This window comes from Canis lupus, chromosome 5 (assembly GCF_048164855.1).
Source record: "Canis lupus baileyi chromosome 5, mCanLup2.hap1, whole genome shotgun sequence".
In the NCBI taxonomy this organism is placed as follows: domain Eukaryota; kingdom Metazoa; phylum Chordata; class Mammalia; order Carnivora; family Canidae; genus Canis; species Canis lupus.
The window spans coordinates 60,418,452-60,443,853 of NC_132842.1; the positions used below are offsets into that span (position 1 = coordinate 60,418,452).

Below are 25,402 nucleotides of genomic sequence, written 5' to 3' on the forward strand. Positions count from 1 at the left end.
AGGGCCTTGAGTATTAAAAAAAAAAAAAAATCACCGGAAACATGGATGAACCTTGAAGTCTTTATGCTAGGTGAAATAAGCCAGTTGCAGAAGGACAAATATTGTATTGTTCCACTTCTATGAACCGAGAGCGCCAGAAAGTGGAATAGGGCTGGGGGCTTCCAGGGGCTGGGGGTGGGGAGTTAGTCTTTAATGGGGACAGAGCTCCAGTCCAGGAAGATGGAAACGTTCTGGAGGTGGATGGTGATGACAGGTGCATAACCACATGAGTGTATTCAATGTCACTGAAGTGTACATTTAAAGTTGCTTAAAATGGTACACTTTATGTCATGTATATTTTACCACACACAAAAACTTTTAAAAAATCACTAAGGAAGCCCATATGGAAAACAAAAAAGTGAACATAAAAAAAAAGAAAGAAAAGAAAAGAAAAGAAAAGAAAAAAAAGCCTTTTTTTTTTTTTTTTAAATCAAGAGAGAAATACCTGGCTCCAAGCCCAAGGTCTAGATTGAGGACAGTGATGAGGAGTCCTACCACACACAGATTCTAAGGACACCATCACACGGGTCACCTCGTGGCTTTTGCGTACTTCCCAGTACCGAGGAGGGGTCTCTTTCTTTCAGTTTTGCCCAGCCCTGTCATTCATAATAGACAAATGAAAAGTCCCAGAAACCGGTTCTATTTGGGAAAGCTTTCTTTTGTTCGAGGCTTCGGTGGTTAATATGCTTGACAAATTTCAGAGTCTCTCTGTCTCTGTAGACCAATGCCAAAGAGTTGTTTTCTGGATTCACTGTTAGCAGCTGAAATAAGTAAATATAATGACACATCAGAACACAGAACTTATTCTCAACTCTTTTCTTCAATGATTCACCATGAAACAGATGGTTTTCACATCATGTACTCAGACTGGCAGTAGAGGATCTTTAAAAAGATCCTTTACTAGGAGGAGCCTCTGGCTGTCAAGGCATTTTCGTGAGTCCCATTCCAGTACATACCCAGAAATATTTTACCTAATGCATTTATTTCTTACTATATTGAAAGATTTCATGGGAATGCACCATGTAACTATTAGCTTACGTGCAATTTCTCAGTAGAGTAGAATAAATGCTTACTGATCATCCTTTGGCATCTTTATTCCTTGCTGGGTACTTTTTTTTTAAGTTTATTTTTAGTAATCTCTATTCCCAACAGGGGGCTTGAACTCATGACCCCGAGACCAAGAGTTGCCTACTCTTCCAACTGAGCCAGCCAGGTGCTCCTAGAAAGATATATATATATATATATATATATATATATAGATTGATCGATCGATATATAAATTTAAATTCAACTTATTAACATATAATGTATTATTAGTTTCTGAGGTAGAGGTCAGTGATTCACCAGTCTTATGTAATACCTAGTGCTCATCACATCATGTGCCCTCCTTAATGCCTACCACCCAGTTACCCCATCCTCCACCCCTCACCCCTCCAGCTACCCTGTTTGCTTCCTATGATTAAAAGTCTCTTATGGTTTGTCTCCTTGTCTGATTTCACTGTTTGATTTTTTCCTCCTTTCTTCTATGCTTCTCTGTTTGTTTCATAAATTCCACATATGGGTGAAATCATATAACTTTCTCTGACTGACTTATTTCACTTAGTATAATACCCTCTAGTTTCATCCATGTTGTTGCAAATGGCAAGACTTCATATTTTGATGGCTGAGTAATACTTCTTTGTATATATATTCCACATCTTCTTTATTCATGCATCTATCAGTGGACATCTGGGCATCTATTATAGACACTGCTGCTATAAACATTGGGGTGCAGGTGCCCCTTCAGATCACTACATCTGTATCTTTGGGGTAAATACCTAGTAGGGCAATTTCTGGGTTGTGGGATAGCTCTATTTTCAACTTTTTGAGGAAGATCCACACTGTTTTCCAGAATGGCTGCACCAGCTTGCTTTCCCAACAGTGTAAGAGGGTTCCCTTTTTTCCGCATCCTCACCAACGCCTGTTGTTTCCTGAATTGTTCATTTTAGCCATTCTGACAAGTGTGAGGTAGTCTTTCATTGTGGTTTTTATCTGTATTTCCATGATGCCAAGTGATGCTAAGCATTTTGTTCTGTGTCTGTTGGCCATTTGTATGTCTTCTTTGGAGAAATGTCTGTTCATGTCTTCTGCTTATTTTTTTAATATTTATTTATTCATAAGGGATACACAGAGAGAGGCAGAGACACAGGCAGAGGGAGAAGCAAGCTTCTCACAGGGAGCCCGCTGTGGGACTTGATCCCAGGACTACAGGATCACATCCTGAGCCAAAGGCAAGACGTTCAACCACTGAGCCACCTAGGTGTCCCTTTTCTGCTTATTTCTTGATTAGATTATCTGTTCTTTGGGTGTTGAGTTTGATAAGTTCTTTACAGATTTTGGATACTAGCCCTTTATCTGATAAGACATTTACAAACATCTCCCATTCTGTCAGCTATCTTGGTTTTGTCGACCATTTCCTTTGCTGTACAAAAGCTTTTTATCTTGATGAAGTCCCAATAGTTCATTTTTGCCTTTGTTTCCCTTGCCTTTGGAGACATGTCTAGCAAGAAGTTGCTGTAGCTGAGGTCACAGAGATTGCTGCCTCTGCTCTCCTCTAGGATTTTGATGGATTCCTGTCTCACATTTAGGTCTTTCATCCATTTTGAGTCTATTTCTGTGTATGGTCTAAGAAAATGCTCCAGTTTCATTCTGTCCAATTTTTCCAAAACCATTTGTTGAAGAGATTGTCCTTTTTCCATTGGATATTCTCTCCTGCTTTGTTGAGTTAGTTGGCCATGGAGTTGAGGTTACATTTTCTCTCCTTTTTTTTTCTTTTTTTTTTTTAGTCTTTAAAAATTTTCACCTTTACCTTCTATCCTTTCATTGAATTTAATATAATGTATATACAATATAATGAATTGCTCTGTTCTGTTCACCTGTCTGCTGAATACACACTATTAGAAATTAGAACCACTGCAGGGAGATCATCATGGATTTATCAGCTAAAGACACTGGCAGAAGGTCAAAAGACTGGGTCTCTGAAGGATGAAAGCTTCCTCAAGAATTAAAAAGGAGGGATGCCTGGGTGGCTCAGCAGCTGACTGTCTGTCTTTGGCTCAGGGTGTGATCCCAGGGTCCGGGATCGAGTACCGCATCGGGCTCCCCATGGGAAGCCTGCTTCTCCCTCTGCCTGTGTCTCTGCCTCTCTGTGTCTCTCATGACTAAATAAGTAAAATCTTAAAAAAAAAAAAAAAAAAAAAAAAGGACTAAAAAGGATAGTTTGCTGTCAGAAGCAACTTACCTCTTCATCTTCACCTTTGGCAATGTAGGAAGTAAAACCACCAAATTCTGGCTCCCAGCCTTACAAAGGGAAAACAAACAGCATTCAGAAAGCTCTCCATCATCTTCTTACATCACTGATCCCACATTGCTTAAAGCTGGGGAATCTGTGAGCTCAGTACTAGTAACTGATTCTATGAACTATAAGCTTGAATTTACCATTCAATCAACATTGAGTAAGAATTGAAAATGAAGAATTAAATGTAAAATGCACCTGGAAGGACAATTACATAAAAGATGTAGATCTGGGGGGTTAGTTGGTGGGAAATTATGGTTTGGTCCCCATCCCCCATACCTGAGTCAAAAATAAAATCCTCTGGGTTGGAGCCTGAAGTTCACGACCCCCCAAGATCCCTTCCAACAGGGAGCTTCTGTGATCTGCGATTCTGGCCAAGGCACATTACTTCTAAACTGGTTCAGCTGGAGAGAGCCACCAGGAGACTCCCTTCTTAAGGGAACAGTTCACTGTGGTCCTTTCTGCCTCTTACCTTCACAGCCACAGTAGAGAAGTAAGTCCAGGGCAAATTCAGTCTTGCTGTTGTCATGGATCAAAGTGTAGTGACCGGTCTTCCAACGCCTCAGCTCCCCCTGGCATGTGGGAACACTTGAGTCTAAGAAAAAATAACAGAAAGCCAGAAAAAACTTAAAATAATTTTGAAACAGGAGCGTCTGAGCAGCTCAGTTGGTTGAGCATCTGACTCTTGATTTCAGGGCTGTGAGTTCAAGCCCCCTGTTACGTTCCATGCTGAGTGTGGAGCCTACTTAAAAAAAATAAACAAACTTTGATGCAACTGCTAGATTGTGATGGAACAGTAAATAGGAAAGATGCAGTACTAAAGGGAAGCCATTCCCATAAACCTGAGCTACTGCTCCACCAAACCAGTCTTACAGTGATTGTCAGAAATGTGTCGTGTACTATTTGAGGGGAAAGCCTTGACACTCTCTTTCTTTCTAAGAAATTTTTGATGGAATACACATTTAGTTCCCAAAATAAAAAACTATAACGTGAATAAATGTTGTAAGTTTAAATGGATTCCCCAGCTGCCTGCCGTGTCTCCTATTATTAACACCTTAGTCTTAGTGTGCTTCACTTGTTACTATTGACAAACCAATGCTGATACGTCATTTTTGACTAAAGTCCATAGTTTACATTAGGGTTTACTCCTTGTGCTATACATTCCATGGGTGATGATAAATGCATAATGTTGAGCATCCATCATTATGGTATCTTACAGAATTGGTTTGAGTGCCATAAAAACGCCCTGTGCTCCACCTATTTCTTTTCTTTTCTTTTTTTTTTTTTGCTCCACCTATTTCATCCCTCCCTTTGTCCTAATCCCTCCCAACCACTGATTTCACTCTCTTTAGTTCTCCTTTTCCAGAAGGTCATAGAGTTGGAATTATACAATAAATAGCCTTTTCAGACTGGCTTCTTTCACTCAGAAGATGCACTTCAGTTAGGTTCCTCATGTCTTTTCTGGGCTTGATAATGTGCTTCTTTTTAACTTCATCCTGTTGTAGTCAGAGAGGGTACTATCTATGATATCTTTATTTTTTTAAGTTTTCACTTTTCTAAAGATATTAAATAATCTTTCCACCCAACGTGGGGCTCGAACTCACAACCCAAGACCAAGAGTCCCACTCCACTGACTGAGCCAGCCACCCACCCCAGTATCTATCTTTTAAAATCTACCGAGACATAATCTGTGGCCTAAATTATGGTCTGTCCTGGAAAATGTTCTATGTTCACTGGAGAAGAAGGTATGTGCCATTGTTGTGGGGTAGAATGTTCTGTGTTTTTTTTTTTTTTTAAAGACGTTCTGTCTTCACAGATCAGAAGTCTTTTTTTTTTTTTTGAAAGATCTTATTTATTTATTCATGAGAGACACAGAGAGAGAGGCAGAGACACAGGCAGAGGGAGAAGCAGGCTCCATGCAGGGAGCCCGATGTGGAACTCGATCCCAGGACCCCAGGACCACGTCCTGGGCCAAAGGCAGGTGCTTAACCACTGAGTTACCCAAGCGTCCCAGAATGTTCTGTGTTAAACCTGTTACATCTAGCTGGTTTATCGTGTTCAGTCCTCTTGGGCACTGACATCTCTAGCCACTACTGGACAACTGTCTCATTTCTCCCTCCAATTCTGTCAGTTTTTGCTTCATATTATTTTCAGAATGTCATCAGGTACAGAAACATCTGTAATCATTGTATCTTCTTGCTGTACTGAATTTTAAAAATATAGAATGTACTTCTTTGTCTCTTCTAATCTTTCTTTTTTAAAAAAAAATATTTTATTTATTTATTCATGAGAGACACAGAGAGAGAGGGGCAGAGATACAGGCAGAGGGAGAAGCAGGCTCCATGCAGGGAGCCCAATGTGGGACTCACTTCCAGGACCCCGGGATCATGCCCGCAGCTGAAGGCAGACAGTCCACCACAAGTCACCCAGGCACCCTAATCTTTTTGATTTAAAGTCTATTTTGTTTGGGTGCCTGGCTGGCTCAGTTGGTAAACTGCAACTCTTGATCTCAGGGTCATGAGTTTGAGCCCCAATGCTGGGCGTGGAGCCTACTTAAAAATAAATAAATAAAAACACAGTTTATTTTGTTTGATATAAGTAGAGCCACTCCCGCTCTCTTCTGGTTACTATTTGCATGGAACATCTTTTTCCATCTTTTTATTTTCAATCTATTTGTGTCTCTGGATCACAAGTGAGTCTCTTGTAGACAGCAGATAGTTTGAGTTCTGTGTTGCTGTCTATTCAGTCAATCTCTGTCTTTTGATTGTCATTTACATTTAAGGTAACTACTAGTAAAGAGAAATTTAAATCTGTCATTTTGCTCTTTGCTTTCTAAAAGCCTTACAGCTTTTTTGTCCCTCATTTCCTGTATTATAGTCTTTTGTGTTTAGTTGGTTTCTTGCTATTGAAAATGTTTAAGTTCCTTTCTCATTTTCTCCTATGTATTATTTTATAGCTATTTTCTTTCTGGGTACCATGCAGGTTACATTTAACATCCTAAAGTTATAAAACCTCTAAAGTTATAAAAGTTCTGGCCTTGTCACCACTTTTTTCTTTAAGATGATAAACTTTACAAACAGTTACTTTTCACATTTGCCTCTGTATTGCCACCTGCTTTGGCCCAGTGACTTGCAACCAGTAGATGCTCAGTAATAGAACAAAGCATCTTTGGCTGCCTGTATAGATATTTTCCAAGTTCCAGGTTCCCATGAAAATGAAACCAAAAAGGAAGAGAAGTTAACAAATACTTTTTTAAGAAGCCCACAAGGCCCCATTGATGTTCACCTGATTTCTTTTAGGGTCTAAGTATAGATGCCATTATCGATTCTCAAGGAAAGTCAACCTTTTTCTTAAAGAAAGGCTATCCTGTGTATTGACTGGCACAGAAAAAGCCACCTGGCTCTGGTTGTTCTAAGTATCTACGGTGACCAAAGCGACAGGTCAGTCAGTTTGGGAGGCCACAGAATCGTGTTACGCTGCTGTGGATTCTGTGTCTCGCTGCTGGCTTTGTTTCCGTGGGTACCTATCTCTCTTGTCTTTGCTCTTCTGACTGCAATAGGGTCCTTCTCAAGAAACAGAATGTAAGCAGGCTGAGTAAAACTGAGGAGAGGAATCGGGCACCAGATGTTCTTGTCTGATTTAGTAGGTGCCAAACTGTGTACACTGAATTGGTAGCTGCTCAGTTACTGGTGCCAAAATTTCCACAGAAGTCTAACCTCTTAAATTCACTATCTTTTTCTCTTTTTGATCTTGTTTGTGGAGAAGGAAAGACTTCCTGTACTTTTTTTTTAAGTCTATTTATTTATTTTTTTACTAATCTACACACCCCATGTGGGGCTCGAACTCATCCCCGAGATCAAGAGTCAAACGTTCTTCCACCTGAGCCAGCCAGGTGCCCCTAGACTTCATCTACTTTTAATAGTTTCCTTCTACCTATCTGCCCAAATTCAAGCAAGTTTTTCTTAGGCTATTATTGATCCTTAGCAGAAATAAGCCATTCACTTTCCTTTCTTTGATATTCTTGTGTTTTAGAGTAGTTTGGGGGCAAAGTCAGTCCTATTTCTGTCCAGTGTTGATATATTGTTAGCCTAATAAAATGTATGGCTGCTCCTCCAAACTAGAATGTTCTTCCCACAGATTCTTCCTGTTATTCCGATCTGAGCTTGGACAACTGCTCCTGAGACAGGCTTTTCTAATTGCCTGGTCACCTCAGAGGCCACTTGGGTTGTTTCTCAGCACACAACCCTATTCAAATTTTCTGCAAATGCCTCTCATTATGGTTTCATTGTGGTTTGTGGACACGTTTAAGCTCTGTCCTCTCCCTCTAGAATATAAACTCTGGGAGAGCGAAGACTTTGTTCTGTTCTCCAGCTCCCGAAGCAGGCCTAGCAGATCACAGATGCTCAAGAAATGTTTGCTGGATGAATCAATGGTTGAATGGTGAATGCTTAATGGTCACTAAGGATGAATCATAACCATGGCTTACCTTTCTTTGCTTCGTTTTCCTCTGACTCCGGGTCTGTCTGTTCCTGGCTCTGCTGGCTGCAGCTGCGGAAGGCTGTCTGCTTGCTTTCTGGCCCAGGGGAGCTGTGGCTTGTCCCTTCTTCAGTGTTATCAGTGGCAGAGGCTCCTTCTCCCTCTTTTTGGTTCTCCATCTCATCTTCTTCTGAAGGGGCCAAGAAGTGAAGTTTGAGGCCTGTGAAGTTGGACAGCAGCAAGAACAGAGCCTCGGAGCGAAATAATTCCATGCAGTTCTTCAGAATGTCGGGGAGCTTGGTCTCCTCAGCTTTCTCATAAAACCTGGAAAGCAGTGATGCCAGGCTGTTTATCAAAGGCACAGATGTACAATTATTCATGGGGTAAAAGCTGATCACCAGTTTTGTACCCCACTCCCTAAGTCCTTACACATCCAACTCAAGCACAAGTAGGCTCTGTCAAGGTGTGCTACTGGATGTCCCTGGGAATGAAACATCACCAGGGCCGATGTCCTATTATTGGAAGACAAATAGGCAGGTGCTGAATGCATAAGCAAATGTCTGGATGCTACCTTTTGTTAGGGGGACCTCGGCTGCTCCATTTCACATCTCCTTTCTCCAAAGCCTCACAGACCTCCGCAAATTTCTCAGGCTGGAAAATGAGCAAAGAAAGAAGCAGTTTGCAAGTCTCCCTAGGATCCCACACTGGTCTTACAGGCAGGACTGTACTGCAGAATCCTGCTGGCTGATTCCTAAAAAGGCCAGTAGACACTCATCCCCTTTGCCCAAGATCCCCCAGGCCTGATACAGTGCAGCCAGAACAAAGACTGATAATCATCAGCATGCCAAGACACTCCAGTATCAATTTGGGCTATTTCCACTAGTGGTTGTACAGCTCATGTCAAATCGCTAAACCTCTCAGACTACTGTATTTATAAAACAAAGATCATAATACAGTCTCTTCAATTCATAAGACGTGAGGAAAAACAGTTAAACTGCCTAACAGTCAACGTCATCACACTGAGAGTCTCTGTAGGCCTCACCCTTATGTAACCAACTTTCTAAATAGAAAAAGCCAAGTGTAAAGCAAGAAGCTGATTAATCTATTGAAATTTGCTTTCTATGTATATGTTTAACATAGCTTCCCAAGGAGTGTTCTCAAAACAGTAGCCCTATCAGCTGTAAAGGAGGAAAGAGGATCCCAAAGCCTGGTTTAGGTAAGGCTAAATAAAATACGATCAAACAAGTTTATTTACTCTAAGACTTCTCAAATTCTTTGATATGCTAACGTCAGCTTTAAAGTTCTGAGAGAGACAGAGAGACAGAGAGAGTGAGAGACAGTATGAGTCTGTCTCAATCTTTTTCTCATGGAGGAAAGCTCTTGGGTTTGTGCTTCCATGGGACCCAGGGTCAACTGTGAAGCACCACACCACATCTTGTTTGGCTCTCACAACAACTCTTCAATATGAGCAAGGCAGCTCTCATCCCAGTTTCACTGATGATGAATTAAAAGCTCTAGGAAATTCAGTGACTTGCTCAGGTTAATAAAACCACAGAGCCAGGACATGAATATAAAGTCTTCTGACTCCTGATATACTTCCCTCTCTGCTGAAACACACTGTCTCGTCATTGTCAAACATTCATTAATACATGATGATCAGTTAATAATCTATTTTTTACTAAAAGCAATAGTAAACTTCTAGGAAACCATATTTGCTAAATGAATAGGAAGGAAGCTACCTACAGCTCCCTCTCAAGCATAGAAGTTTGTGTGTGTGTGTGTGTGTGTGTCTGTGTGTGTAGCACTGAGATTCCAGATAACTAGGTAACACACTAGGGACTCTTATTTTTTTTTAAAGATTTTATTTATTTATTTATTCATGAAAGATACACACAGAGGGAGGCAGAGACATAGAGGGGGAAGCAGGCTCCATGCAGGAAGCCCGATGTGGGACTCGATCCCCGGACTCCAGGATCATGCCCTGGACCGAATGCAGACGCTCAACCGCTGAGCCACCCAGGCATCCCCACACTAGGGACTCTTAACCCACTAAGCATACAACCAATACCAACGTTAGCTACTAGCATCGCTTATATATTTTATTGGAAGAAAAGGATGATACAAACATTCTAACCAGGAACTAACCAAAAACTCCTTTAGTGATGTCTATTCACCCATCCAAGCAGCAAGAAAGACAAAAGCACAAGTTGTTTTAACAATGAGATTTTGTTAGGGCCTGCTACTTACGTCCCCAAGATAGACTGGACAGGATGTGCTGGCTTACCTTAAGGAACTCCTTGAGGAGAATTTCAGACCTTTCTTCAAACTCTTCTTGAATTTGAACTTGGTAATCCATGTCCAGATAAGTAGGGTTGATCCAATCATACAAAATTTCATGCTTACAAAGAAGCAGCAGATGCAAAATGTGAATTAACAATTCCTATTGTCTTTGTTCTTACATCACTTCATGCTAGTAAAATATATGCAAAACCTCACTTTATTATCTTCTCCTTGTTACACTTAAAAGTGCTGGAAAACTGCCTGAGAAACACTATCAAAAGTTTACCTAAGAAAAGTGAAAGAGGAAACTCAAAGTCCAGTTTCATTATCAGGAAAACAAACCATACAGTAAAGCTTCTAAGATAAGAACAGGCGTTTATCCTTACATCTTGTGGGATGTGAGGGCTCCGAGGTATGAGAGGTTCAAAGTAGTTGGGAGGTCGGGTCAGTGAAGGACCATGAAACCAGCCACTTATAGACAAACGTGACTTTTCTTCAGATAGGACTTCAGACACCTGAAAGGACAAGGAGAGCAGCAGATGAATGTACCAGCTAAGTGGGAGGATGACTGGCCAGGGCGTGCCAATTTCCAGATCTGTCACACTGGATGTGGGTACCACCTGGCCATGGAAGTCCAACAGGAAGCTGTCACATTTTGTTAACAGAGGACTAAAAGGCATGATTCCTAGTACGCTATATATTTGTGGCTTATAATCTTTACCTGGTGAAAGGATACTGGAGACACTTCAAAGAAAACCAATGTGTTCCATGAAGGGATGAGAGACTTGACAATCTGCTTTGGTTGAAAGTGTTCTGCACCAGGAGAGAACACAACCACAAATGTGACTTCGTTACCACTGAATACTTTCAGGCTGCCTTGTTTCACTTTGACAGTTTTCAGATTTCTGAGGGGAATTTCATGTACCCTGCAGATCCCAAAATGCCACCCCCTTCCATCTTTTTCATTCATGCCTGCTAGTTCCACTAGGTGACCACTGTTCTTACTATGGCATCTGTCTGTTATCGAGGAGGGGGACAATAAGTTTGGAAAGTTTTCTAAAGTCAACATCTGGTGTTGGTCATTAGGAAACAACCCTGACTTCCTGTCAGATGGACTGGCCCCGGAAGACCGATGGCTCCAAGTAGCTTTCCAGGCGCTGCACTTTCCACGGTCATTACTCAGGAGTAGGGAATGACTACTCCTCATGTCAACAGACTCCCCCTCAGGAGTAATGATTCCAAGTACAATGTAGAGAGGTGGCTGTCAGGGCTGGTGTCCACTCCCCCTGAGACTGTCACCCGATTGAATGGCTTCCAGCTCCTTGGAGGAGTACATGCATTGTGTATAAGAGCTCTGAAGTGGCTACTAGTGCTTATGAGCATGTGCCTGTCTTACCATCAACGTCATACAGGTCCAGGGTGCCCCCCAAGCTCCTGTCCCAGGGAGGAACCAGGTACAGAATGAAGGCTATCCGGCGCCCTTCCAGCTCGTCGTCATGGCAGAGGAGGGCATCTGCAATAGTGCAACACATACTTTAACGTCCCTGTGACCACAAGGAGCAGCCACTAATCTGATCCTGCGATTTAATACTGGTCCATCTGATGTTCACCTGTACTGTGAGCTCCTCCAGCTCTGAAATGACATGTATCATTCCTGTTTTATAATCAGAGACATAAAACAGGGCATATGGAAAACTCTAAAAGCACTAAAGAGCAAATATACGGACAGATCCCAGGGATAATCATTAACAGTATTTTTTTCATATATTCTTCCAGTATTTTTCCTATACACATTTGCTTTAAAGAAAAAATGGGTGTCCTACAATGATTCTTTGGTGGATGTTTTATTATCTGGCAAGTGTCCATCTCTATCACTATACACACCTGTCATTGATTTTTTTAATGGCTGTATAGTTATTCTACTATACAGATTATGAATTATCTTCTTTCTCCTTTAATTATCTTCTACCTAGGCACCTGGGTGGCTCACTCAGTTAGGCATCTGCCTTTGGCTCAGGTCATGATCTCAGGGTCCTGCGATCAAGCCCCACATTGGGCTTCCTGCTCAGCGGGGAGCCTGCTTCTCCCTCTCCCTCTGACCCTCCCTTCCACTCACATTCTCTCGATCTCTCAAATAAATAAATCTTTTTTAAAAAACCCTTCTACTTGTTTCCATTTCTCACCTATTAAGAAAAATGCTTCAATGACCAAATGAACATCACTGTACATAGATCTTTTGGTACTGGTTCCTGTTAATTTCCTGAGCTAAAACATCTAAAAGGGTCAGGTGGGACTAAGCAAGGTAGGCATCCGTGCAGGGCAGGAGAGGGAAGGTATGCTACAGTGAACTGTGATTGTTCACACATGGAGGGATTGTTTTGATAAAGAAATACACTGAAAATAATGGAAACCATGGTTCTCATTGCTGAGGAAGGAAATTACAAATACGGAAATGGAGAAATGTGGGATTAACCCTATGGTGTTGAACTGGAACTGTAGGAATCAATGTGAATTGAGTTTCCTATGTATGTAGATATTTATATAGTCAGATATCTACATATTTCTAGATCTTCTAGATAAACACATAAATTCACATGTGAATGTACATGCATCCGTGTTTGCTGCCTCTTTTCTACTGAAAGGCCTGGGAGCAGTGATGCCCTAATAGCAAAAACACCTAGCGTCCAGATCCTGATTTTTAAGCAGCATTTATCACTAAAAGCAACCAAGGTTCTTTGGAAGACTGGCAGACTCTGAGTCTAGAGCAGGGGAAATATAAGACAAGCTTGAAAAATCTTGTTTTGCTAGGAAATAAGATATATAAGAATGATGGGGACACATCAACAGGACATGGAAATCAGTTTAAAGGGGCTCCCATTGATTAAATCAGGGACAGTATGAGCATCACTATAATACAGCAACTGATTATAGCCCATTATATAAACAGTAACCCTTAAGTCTACACTGACAAATATATGAATAAACAAATGGAAAGAGGGGAAGGTTTCCTTTACAGCAGAATGATAACTAATAAGTGTAAAGGAAATGATTTTATTATTAAAAAAATTACCATTTGGCAACTGCATAAGTAATAATTTAGCAAGAAATGGCAGAGGATGCTAAAACAAGCAAATTAAAGTTGGAGGAGAAATGGGATATTTACATAATCTTTGAGTATCTCCCCAAAAAATTCTTATTAACTTACAGAGAGAAAAAGAATTAAGTTTACAGTGGGAAACGTGACATCAGCTACCACCTTAAGTAATCAAAGTTAGTATGACTAGACCAATACAGATAGAAACCATGTACCACTTGATGTAGTTAAAACAAAACAAAAAAAAAAGCATAATTAATTTTGTAACATTCCTACCAAAAACGCAAGGCTTGAATCTAATCACGAGGAAGCATCAGACAAACCTAATTGAGGGAAGATTTACCAAATGAGACATCTGCAAACCTTAAAACCATGAAAGTCCAGGCAAAACTGATGAACTGTTCTAGATTGAGAGAGACCAAACCAGGCATGACAGCTACGTGTACTGTGTAATCCTGGATGGGATCCTTTGGCCAAGAAGTACCAAATAACTGAAATTGAATGGAGCCTATGGATTAGATGGGAATAATGTATTGATCTTAATTTCCCGATTTTTTAAAAAAGGCTTTATTTATTTGAGAGAGAGTATGTGTGTGAGAGAGAGAGCACAAGCAGAGGGAGCGTCAGGCAGAGGGAAAGGGAGAAGCAAGGCTCCCTGCAGAGCAGGGAGCCCAATGTGGGCCTTGATCCCAGGACCCCAGGATCATGGCCTGAGGCAAAAGCAGACACTTAACTGACTGAGCCACCTGGGCGCCCCTTAATTTCCTAGTTTTGATGGTTTATTGCCATCATCTAGGAGAACGTCCCTGTTGTAGGAATTATTGAAGTTCATAGGAATTATGGAGCAGTACAGCAACTTACTCTCAAGTAAAACAGGAAAAATTATTTGTGTGAAGCTTGCCACTTTTCTGTAGGTTTGAAATTATTTCAATTAAAAAGGAAAAAGTTTTTAAAAAGCGTGTATATTGGGACTCGTCCTGCGTATCACTCAGTTATCCTTAAAAAGTTGTTACCAATTTATACTTCCCCATTATACTTTATACTGTATGAGAGTAAACTCAAGTCAAAATTTCACTTAGTAAACAAACCAAAACACTTTTTCTTTCAGGTGAAAAAGCAAACACGTTTTCAAAAAGACATTTCTATGCTCACAAAAGGGAACTGGTGACAAAGGATACCTCTGAAGAGAAATGGAGACAAAGAGAAGGTGCTGGAGCCTGTCAAGGTTTACAATGCATCCTTCTATGCTGTTCCAAGTTTTTTCCTTAAGAATGTAGTCCATTATTACCTTCAAAAACAATAACAACAGAAAGAAAAGAAAAAGAGGCTCCAAGCGATATTTGCTCCCTAGGAAGCCTAAGAGTAGTTTACAATACTACCTCTGAGTTTCCTGACACTGTACCCGAAGTCGGCATGTGTGTGCATTATCAGCATTTTTCTGAAAATTTGGTCAATGGCCTCCATCATATTTCCACCAAAGAGAACCACCGCTTTATCCCTTCCAATAAGATGGGTGTTTCGGTGTTTGAGCCGGGTCAAATTTTCCTTCTTAAGAAGCTCCCACTGCTGTGAGGGGACATGTGCAAGTCTAGGATCCTGGCACGCCAATGCTATTTTGCTGCCACTGTTTAGTTAAAAGCCTGCGAGTCCTCCAGACATCAAGGGCTTTATCTTTCTTACCGGAGAATTCATATTTAGCACAGGACATGTCAATAGTTGATCCCAGGTCAATCTGGGAAATGTCAGCAAGCCAGGTCCGGAAATCCTCAAACAGAACTTTCCTAGAAATGTCAACAAGGGTAACTTGTTAGCCATAGTGTTTGGATCTCAGCCACAGCTACTTTTTCCTAGAGGCTGCAGTAGCCCCTTAAGGACTTGGAACCGAAATAAAGAGAAAAAAATACAAATCTCTCTACTGTAACAGATTTTTGTTCTGCTGTTTCATTTTACTTTCTTCCTCTTAAATTCATATTATGCCCTATCACAGCAGTGCTTTGCCCTCTCTCATAATTTATCACACCGATGTTCCTTTCTGAGGTTACTGATTTTTAGATATATTTTCCAGCACTAATACTATTCCACTGGTTAGTGACCACTTGGGTGACACTGTTGCAGATTAAAAACTTTAAGCTGTAATAATGGTGAATATTATGCTGTGTAGGATCTGGAAAAACTCTCATAGAAGTTCTGATGCTAGCAGGATACCAATAAGAGATGCTGAACATTCCCATTCAACAGCTAATGTGGCTCTCTATAGAAATCTCTTTAACACAATTTATAACTCACTCAGCCAATCAAATTTGAAATTATGCTACTCTTGAAGAATTGAAAACATTTTGAAAGGACTTATATCGGTTCACATTTTGCACAGACAGTTTTTGGATCATCTTCCTCCAAATGTACATAACTCAAATTCCCATAAAATGCAACTACGCTGTTCATAATTAAATATCATGTCTCCAGGCTGATCTCCTAAAATTTTAATCTACACTATGCATTGCCAATCCAAAAAATTCTATAAAGCACTGTGCTAGGCTGGTCTAACCAGAAGTGCCATGTAACTTCAAAAACAGAGTTGCAAGTTATATTGAATGAACTAGCAAAGTGCTGAAGGAGGCTTGGGTTGTGGGTGGCAAACATTTCTGCAAAATCTTGACACTTTAAGCAATTATTATCAAAGCCTTAAATCCTTCTTTTACTGGTAGTATTGGTTTCCTCAAATGTATTCCATAAAAAGCTCTTTCTATAGTTTCTCTATGAGAGTGTCATAAGGACAGGGTTATTTTATCATTATTCTCATTTATTAATTGAATTTATCAGAAAAATCACAGAACCCAACTAGTAAGTATAAAGATCACCTTTCTATAGACTATGGAATCTCATCTCTCACATCATCTGGCTGTTATCCTGTGGGTACAGAATGGAACCTCAGTCCCAAAGGAAATGCTTACCAGAGTCATGCTGTGAACTAAGGGGATATTTTAAAGTGTGACTGCCTTTCTTTGGAACAACAACAACAAAAGGTCTAAGTAAATATGAAATATTATGAGTTACAGTTAATTCATGAGCAATACTTCAGAATCTGGAAGAAATAACCATCTGTGCAGGTTGCCATTTATATACGAAAATGTCCCAGAGGAAAAAAGAGAAAAAATGATTTCTGCATAACAAAAAAAGTTATTACAAAGTAACATGTGCTACTGTAGCAAAACTAAGTGGGGAAAAACACTCTATAAGTAAAAAGAAACTGTTAAAAAAAAATCTGAAATCCTACTAGCCAGATTTAAACATTCCATTCTTCTGTCTTTTCCTTTGCACTTAGATAGCCAAACAGATCCCTTTTTGAAAAATCATTCACACTGTGTGTGCTGTTTTGCCATCTTTTCTCTTGACAAGTGCACTGCATCAAGTCTAACATGCCTCCCCTGTAAGAAGTATTATTTTACATATTACTTAAAAGTGTTGGGATCCCTGGGTGGCGCAGTGGTTTAATGCCTGCCTTTGGCCCAGGGCGTGATCCTGGAGACCCGGGATCGAGTCCCACGTTGGGCTCCCGGTGCATGGAGCCTGCTTCTCCCTCTGCCTGTGTCTCTGCCTCTCTCTCTCTCTGTGTGTGTGACTATCATAAATAAATTAAAAAAATAAAAAAAAAATGGCTTAAAAAAAAAAAAGTGTTGCCAGTTAAACTGGGACACAACAGTAATTTGTGAGACACCGGATCTCAGCAGTGCTGACATGTAAAAAAAAAGAAAACGTATCTTAGAATTAGTGAAATCAGGTTTAACTTTTTCGTCCTCATGTGTAAAAGTTCACACATATTGTATTTAACTGCTGCAGTTTTCTGCTCATGCTTGTATCATCATCTATATAAATCTCAACGCATGGTCATATTATTTGTACACAATTTTTCACTGTTTTGGGGTGCATGGGTGGTTCAGTGGATTGTGTATCCGACTCTTGATTTTGGCTCAGGTCATGATCTCAGGGTTGTGGGACTGAGGTCTGCATCAAGCTCTGTACTCAGGGGGAGTCTGCTTAAGATTCTCTCTTCCTGAGCCTCGGTGTCCAACGAAAGATGAATGGATAAGGAAGATGTGGTTTATGTATACAATGGAATATTACTCAGCTATTAGAAATGACAAATACCCACCATTTGCTTCAACGTGGATGGAACTGGAGGGTATTATGCTGAGTGAAGTAAGTCAGTCGGAGAAGGACAAACATTATATGTTCTCATTCATTTGGGGAATATAAATAATAGTGAAAGGGAATATAAGGGAAGGGAGAAGAAATGTGTGCGAAATATCAGAAAGGGAGACAGAACGTAAAGACTGCTAACTCTGGGAAACGAACTAGGGGTGGTAGAAGGGGAGGAGGGCGGGGGGTGGGAGTGAATGGGTGACGGGCACTGGGGGTTATTCTGTATGTTAGTAAATTGAACACCAATAAAAAATTAAAAAAAAATAAAAAAAATAAATATAGATAATGATAAAAAAAAAAAGATTCTCTCTTCCTCTGCCCCTCCTCTAACACGTGAATGCTCTTTCTAAATTAATCTTTAATTTTTTTTTTCATAATTTTAAACATTACAACACGAGAACTTGTATGGGATTTTTGAGCATATCCTTGATTATTTTCTCAGGATAAATTCTTTTTTTTTTTTTTTTTACAGGATAAATTCTTTTAAGTTGAATGACACTACAAAAAAATAAGCACAATTTTAAGTTTTGATAGTTTTTAAAACCATCATCTAAGAAAAACTGCAGCAGTGTATAAAGGGATCTATACTTTGTTAACACTGGGGGTTTTGAATATTTTCCAACCTAATATGTGAAAAATGGTTCCAGCAGTGTTTCCTTGATTACTAACAAGGTTGAACACTGAGAAGTTGGACTCAGACTGACTTGAGTTTGCATCTTAGCTCCCTCTGTCTTCATCTAGGAAGGCCTGAAGAAGTTACTTAATCTCTCAGTCTGTTTCCTCCTCTATGAAATGGGATAATAACATAATGTTATATGACATAACATCTTCCGCACCCGACAAATATGATCAGTTGTTTACCTTAAAGCACAGATGTGAGGCTCTCGTCTCTTCTTCAAATCATCAGACTTGATCATAAAAAAGGAAAAAAGGAAAAAAAAAAGCATTTCCTTTATCTATTAGACACACAGAGGAAAGCAGTTCAGGGAGTGCCCTCACAGTATTAGCATCGTGGTGAAGAGCCTGAACTCTGAAGCCAAGTTGCCTGTGTGTGATGCACGGCCCCTCTAATGGGAGCTCAGGTGGGTTACTTAACCCCTCTGTGCCTTATTCATTCAACAAATACTTAAAGAGTTATTGACAGTAGAGCTTATATTCTTTTTGATGGAGACAGACAGTAAACATAAAAAGCTAATGGTTAGTATGAAAGAAAGTGACAAATGCAGAGGGAAAACCAGCAGGGTATGAGGTTACTAGGCGTGCAGAAGTGGAAAGGGGCTTGTGAGTACAAACACAGTGGCCAGGCTAGGTTTTGCTGAGTGGAACAAAGCCTTGAAGGACATTGGGAAACATGCCAAGGGAATATCTAGGCAAAGAGATTTGAGGTTCCAGGATGCCTGGAGGGCTCAGTTGGTTAAATGTCTGACTCATGATTTTGGCTCAGGTTGTGATCTCAGGGTCATGAGATCAAGCCCTATATCGGGTACCCTGCTCAGTGTGGCATCTGCTTGGGACTCTTTCTCCCTCTGCCCCTCCCCATTGTACTCTCTCTCTCTAAAAATAGATAAATAAATCTTAAAAAAAAAAAAAAAAAAAGGAAGAAGAAGAAGATTCAAGGTCCTGAGTGTGAAGCATGCCTGGCCTAGAAATCCAAGGAGACTGTGTGGCTGGAGCAGAGGGAATGTGGGGAAGAGCAGGAGATGAAGCCAAAGAGGCAATAGGATGCCTGGGAGCTCTTCTAAGTAATTCCTTCTGCCAACGAAATGAGGAACCATTAGAGGTTTTGAGCAAGGGAGTAACAGGATCCCATGTACATTTTAAAAAATTGAGATAAAATTCACATAATTTAAAATTTACCATTTTAACTGAGTATGTAATTTAATGGATTTTAGTATATTTGCGGTGTTGTGAGACCACCACTACTGATTCCAGAACATTTATCATCCCCACCCCCAAAAGAAACATTATATCCATTAGGCAGTTAGTCCTACATACTCTTCTCCCCCAGGGTCTTGGCAACCATTAATCTACTTTCTGCCTCTCTATAGGGATTTGTGTAGTTGGGACATTATATATAAGCAGAATCCTATGGCACATGGCCTTGCACATCTAGCTTCTCTCAACACATTCCCATGGCTCCTCCATGTTGCAGCAGCATTACATGCCATTCCTGTTCCTGGCTGAGTAGTATTCCATCATGTGGAAAGACCACACTCACCTGTCCGTTCATCCGGTGATGGACATTTGGGTTCTTACCACTTTTTAGATATTATGCATGATGCTGCTATGACAATTTGTGTACCTGTTTTTATGTGAACACGTTTTCAATTCTCTAGGGTCCATTGTTGTTTTAAAAGAACACAATGGCTGTGATTGTGTAGGTGGGCAGAGTGAAAGAAGGAAGACTAGTTAATACCTAACAGAATAATCCTCATGAGAGGCAAAGATGCCTTAGACTGGGTGTTAGCTGTTGGTAGTAGAAGTGGAAGGAAGTGGGTTTTTCTAAATATGTTTTGAAGACAGAGACTGCAGAATTTCCTGACGAACTGGTATGAGGTGAGAGAGGACCTGAAGGTTTTTAGCTGAAGCCACCTAGAAAGATCGATTCACTGGGATGGGGAAAACTGCAGGTGGAGCTGATTTAGGAGGAAAAGATCAGGAGTTTAGTTTTGGACCTAAGTGTGAGCCACTTAACACATATCCAAGAGTAGAGGCAAAGCCATGGGATTCCCTGGAAATCGGCCTGGAAGTGGCCCAAGGGCGAAGCCCTAAAGTACTCTCTCATTAAGAAGTCAGGTACAGGGGGCCTGAGTGGCTAAGTCAGTTAAGCCTCTGCCTTTAGCTCAGGTCATGATCTCAGGATCCTGGACTCAAGCTCCATGTCGAGCTCCCTGCTCAGCGGGGAGTCGCCTTCTCCTTCTATTCCTTCCCCTGCTCTCTCTTCCTAATAAATAAATAAAATCTAAAAAAAAAAAAAAAAAGGCAGGTACAAAATGAAGACCTACCAAAGGAAACCAAGAGCTTGCTAGAGAGGCAGAAGGAAGACCAAGAGAACATGGCTCTCTGAAAGTAAAGAAAATGTATCCAGGAGAAAGAAGTAACATAGTAGCTCAAGTGCTGCTGGGAGGTCAAGTAAAATGAGTCCTGAAAACCCATGCCTGGATTCATTAATATGAAAGTTGTGAGTGACCTTGAAAATGTAGTTTCAGTGGAGTTGTAGGTAAAAGCCTGATGAAAAGTGGGCTTAACCAAGAATGGGGAAAGTATTTGAGAAAATACATATAACTTATATGGAACTTTACTGTCGAGAGGAGCAGAGGAATGAGGTGAAAGGCAAAGTTAGGTCAAAAGTATTTTTTCCTTAGGAACAGCTTTCTTTTGTATGTCACAGAGGTGGACCAGAAGAGAAGAAAAAGACAGATGTATTCCCTTCATCTGTAAAACAGGAATAGTAATGTACCTCCTTCATATGACTGTTGAGGACTTAATGAATTAATCACTATAAAAGCACTTAGCATGGCATAAAGCAAGCACTCAATAATACTTGCTTTAAGATATAAAGAATATCAGGCAACTCCTAGTGACACACTTGCTTAGGAGGGTTGTAAGACGTCATACACTTAATTATTAAGGCGATTCATAGCACAAGCAAAGAAAAGGGGATACAAGCAAAGTTTGAAGGGACAGGAGACTGAAAATAGGTTTTACATTTACTGTTTTAGGATGAAGTTCAGTCCCAAAGTGAGCGTAGTAAAAACTATTTACAGCAGAGAAGAGTTTTGCCAAACACCCATGTGATCTAAAGTAATCTTTTTTTCCCCTTCTCATTACCCAGGGTCCTTTTTATTATTTTGCCACTCACTGACATCACAGAAGTATTTTCATCTACCAAACTGCATTAGGTAAAAACCAGTTTGACTTCTCAGTTTTAGTAATCAGAGATACATATGTCCATAAACCAACAAAGAGACCTAGTGTTATTGTTGTTATTAGTGTTATTGTTATTAGTGTTATTGAAGTTGATATAATTACAAAGGCGGACAATTGTGGCTTTTAATTAACCTATGTAACTTTACTAAGATAACAGCTTCATTTTCATCAGGTTTCCTGCATTATTAAGAGTTGTATGGTGTGTGTATTTAAATTGGCTAATTCAATTATATGTATAAGGCCCAAAGATAGACCGGGGGATACAATCAGCTCTAGTGCAAAAGAATAGAAGTAGGAGAGGGAAATCCTGTTATTTACTCTCTTATCCTAAATAAAAGAGAATTCAAAGGGTTAAATGCAAAGAAAACAAAATAATTCTTCATCTTTTTCATTTTTACATTATTCTGTGATTTTTAAGAGCTGATATCCTTGAGATTTTATAAAGGATTTCCAAGAGTGATGTACATCATGCACTAAAAAGATATTTCCCTCAAGCTGGGGAAACCAATGACCTATATTTCTGTACCTGGACTGAGCCCTGTCTTTCAAGAGTAGAAATACCAGCCTTGATTTTGATGTGGTCTTTCCTGCCAAATTAAATAGTCCACCAAAAAAAGAATAGATCTAACTCTCCATGGGCGTACTGCAATGCACAGCATACTGCAATACATCAAGCCACCTAAAATAAAGACGTGAACTCAAAAATTTAAATGGGTATTATTTTCCAACATACAACTCTCTTCAGCATACTAATTCCCAAAATGTACTTACCCCCCGCCCCCTTTTATTTCAATAATGTACTTAACTCACTGGCTTACTGTATTTCTTAACTATCTGTCATCATCACTAGCACCTCTCTTATTTTTAGATTTTGAAGTCTGACAAGGAACTGTCAGAGGCTTCCGTGCAATACACCTAACACATCATTAACACTCAGTAAGCTAAAAAACAAACAAACAAACAAACAAACCCAAAAACAAAACAAAACAAAAAACCACTCAAATACTCAGTAAGCTCATGTGGAATGAATGAGTGCTTTTCACAATGTCAAGGCAAGGACCCTCCAAAGCAAACTCGATTTAAAACCTCAAATCTAAAGGTAATGAATGATTTCGTAGATAATGAATTTCTGAAGTGGAAGGGTAAATGTCAAAGGGACATAAATACCTGCTGGAACTTATATAAATCATTATACTTTTCATGGAAGTCCAAGTTCAAAAGTTCCTTCTGAAGCCCTTCCAGAAAGTTTTGGCTTTGGATGAAGTTGGGGATCACACAGTGAAGAAAGGGATCCATGTCCATGACAATGGCCTCTGTTGGAAGGAAAACATTACTTATGGCTTTTTCTCCTTTTATATTTTTGATGTGATTAGCAGAGCAGAGAGAATACAAAAGGGAATGGTCATGAATTTTCAGAAACCTAGTACTTAAAGATTAGGGGGAAGAAGTATAAGCTCTTCCCTTTTTTCTTTACCCATTCAAGACTCCTTTTTAAACATATTGTACTTAAAATACCGGTCCTTAGGAGTACTGGTGATATCACTAAATTAAGGTTCCTGCTCTTTTATGAGTTTTTAATAATTTAAATTTTTATTTTTTTAAGATTTTATTTATTTATTCATGAGACACACAGACACACACACAGAGATATAGAGGGAGAAGCAGGTTTCCTGTGGGGAGCCTGATGTGGGACTCGACTCCAGGACCCCGGAATTATGACTGAGCTGAAGGTAGACAGACGCTCAACCACTGCACCACCCAGGTACCCTACTTTTATGAGTTCTTTAGCTTGACAATTAGCTATTGAACTAAATATATTTTAGATTCTTTATTCATTTTCCCCAAACTTAAACAAGCAAGTTAAAAATGAGAATAGAAGGGTGCCTAGGGGGATCCCTGGGTGGCGCAGCGGTTTGGCGCCTGCCTTTGGCCCAGGGCGCGATCCTGGAGACCCGGGATCGAATCCCACGTCGGGCTCCCGGTGCATGGAGCCTGCTTCTCCCTCTGCCTGTGTCTCTGCCTCTCTCTCTCTCTCTCTCTCTCTGTGTGTGACTATCATAAATAAAAAAAAAAAAAAAAAAAAAAAAAAAAGAAGGGTGCCTAGGTAGGTTAGGCATCCAGCTCTTGATTTCGGCTCAGGTCATGATCTCAGGGTTGTGAGGTAGAGCCTTGCAGCAGACTCCACACTGGGTGGGGAGCCTGCTTAAGGTTCTCCCTCTCCTCTCCCTCTGCAGACCCACCTTGCAAAAAAAAAAAAAAAAAAATGGAAAGAGAGAATAGCATTACTGGCTGGCAAGTTTTCTTTGACCCTGCCTTTTCTTTCCCCAGGTTACAGTTAGAGGCATATATATATATATATTTAATCAGTTCTAGCTAACTCTCTGATGCCTTGATTTCTGTCTCAACATTTTCCCTACTGCCTCTGATACTCTAGATTAGGTACCCTCTAATATTAATAGCCACCACCACCACCCACCCCGTGCCAAACACAGTGGTGCTTTACACCCTTGAGGTCACTTCATCTCCTGGGCAACCCTTTGGTAGACATATCATCACTGTTTCCATCCTACAGCTGAGGGTATCGACAAGTCCCTGCGTGTACAGAGCTTGGCCTTTAGACACTAGGCTCTCCCTTTCTACGTGCATCCAGGCACCCAGGACTCACCCCCCTCCAAAGCACTTCACGACTGAAACAAAAATCACGGCAAACTCTAGGAGGGAAAGCGTGATGCGCGAAGCAGAATTCTCATCCTCTAAAGCGGCATCTGAAGCCGAGGCCGGAATCGTTCAAGGTGGGTTCCTTCCCCTGCTCAACACTCGTTTACTTCCACGGGTCGCGTGGCCGGCTCACAGGCGTGTAAAGGCGAGTAAGCTCGGGTGCCAGCTGTCTGGCAGCTCACCACAAATGCCCTGGCTACACTATTTTGGGATAACCGATCACTGCCCTCGGAGGAACTACGAACTCGGCGTGCCCTCTGCTTCCCCAAACTCTCGGGCCTACGTTTCTCGGTCTTCTCGGATTTCTAAACCCACACCGAACTTGGAATGGTAGAGAGCAGCAGGAGAGTGAGAGGTGGCCGCCGTCACGCCGTCTCCCAGGGCCTCCTGTCTCGCGGCCCTGCCGCCCGGGGTTCGGGGGTTCGGGGGTTCGGCTCGATGGCAGGACTCGAGCCCGACCCCGGGCGGCAGCTCCCCCTCCACAGCGCCCAGTTACCGTGACGGAACGGCGTCCGGCGGCTCCAGGCCTCGGACACCTGCTTTTTCAAGGTTTCTTCCGTGACAGCGTCCGAAAACTCCGCTATCACCTCCTTCTTTCCCTTTTTCCCCGCCCGGCCCGGGCTGGGCTCAGCTGGCCGCTTCCCATTCATCTCCTCTTAAGCTCCAGACCCACGCCACACTGATGAAGCAGCTACTTCCCTAAGCTGACTACAATTCCCAGAATGCCCGTTTCCCGTGTTCCCCAGCGCCGCCCAATAGGAATTATAAAAGTAAGAGGAGGTGGAACCCATTCGTGACTTACCAATGGAAGCTCCAGATATTGCGGCCATCTCATCAGCGATTGGCCCAGTGGCGCTTAGGCAAGCAGGCCACCGCCTCTCCACTTCCTGCCGCCAGAGGCTCCGGATGCACTTCCGGCGTGCCTTCGCCTCCTCTTGCGCTCTCCTGTTAATGGCCGGTGGCGGCTGCTGAGGGGGACGCAAATAACCGCTGCCGGCGCAGGGAAAGTCTCCCTGCCCGCCCCGCTTCTTCTCGCCGCCAGTACTCGAGCTCGCCAGCATGTCTGTGGTGCCGCCCAATCGCTCGCAAACCGGCTGGCCCCGGGGGGTCAACCAGTTCGGCAACAAGTACATCCAGCAGACCAAGCCCCTCACCCTGGAACGCACCATCAACCTGTAAGTGCGGCCTGGCCCTGGCGCTCCCTCGCGCGCGCCGCCCCTCTTCGTGGGCGCTCCCAGAGGCTCCCGAGCTCCTTCCGGCGCGCCCCCGGCGGGCTCCCCGCCTCCCCGCCGCCGCCGCTCCGCTCCAGACGCGCGCCTTCCTGGGTCCCC

General features: G+C 41.5%; 1 protein-coding gene across 2 annotated transcripts; it reads right to left on the minus strand.

The window, feature by feature from the left end:
• Window positions 1-46: 46 nt before the first annotated feature.
• On the minus strand, window positions 47-25,295 carry OGFOD1 (2-oxoglutarate and iron dependent oxygenase domain containing 1). Of its 2 annotated transcripts, none has more exons than XM_072827035.1 (13): window positions 24,874-25,295; window positions 22,521-22,666; window positions 18,285-18,331; window positions 14,904-15,004; window positions 11,526-11,642; window positions 10,851-10,942; window positions 10,516-10,644; window positions 10,134-10,247; window positions 8,421-8,500; window positions 7,860-8,173; window positions 3,846-3,968; window positions 3,320-3,378; window positions 47-800 (listed from the first exon to the last, which is right to left on the minus strand). In XM_072827035.1, the coding sequence occupies exons 1-13, from the start codon at window positions 25,238-25,240 to the stop codon at window positions 639-641; spliced, it is 1,851 nt and encodes a 616-aa protein (XP_072683136.1). In that variant the 5' UTR covers window positions 25,241-25,295; the 3' UTR covers window positions 47-638. The 2 variants fall into 2 exon arrangements, with proteins under 2 accessions (XP_072683136.1, XP_072683137.1); XM_072827036.1 differs by lacking the exon at window positions 24,874-25,295 and adding an exon at window positions 24,568-24,813.
• Window positions 25,296-25,402: the final 107 nt, after the last annotated feature.

Excerpts from the sequence above, each read along its gene's own strand:
- OGFOD1 (XM_072827035.1), bottom strand. The coding sequence starts at position 25,240 with ATGGTGCGTTCCAGGGTGAGGGGCTTGGTCTGCTGGATGTACTTGTTG. Across the intron at positions 22,667-24,873 it reads AATATCTGGAGCTTCCATTG|AGGCCATTGTCATGGACATG; the intron begins GTAAGTCACGAA and ends TCCTTCCAACAG. Across the intron at positions 3,379-3,845 it reads TCTCTACTGTGGCTGTGAAG|GCTGGGAGCCAGAATTTGGT; the intron begins GTAAGAGGCAGA and ends TCCCTTTGTAAG.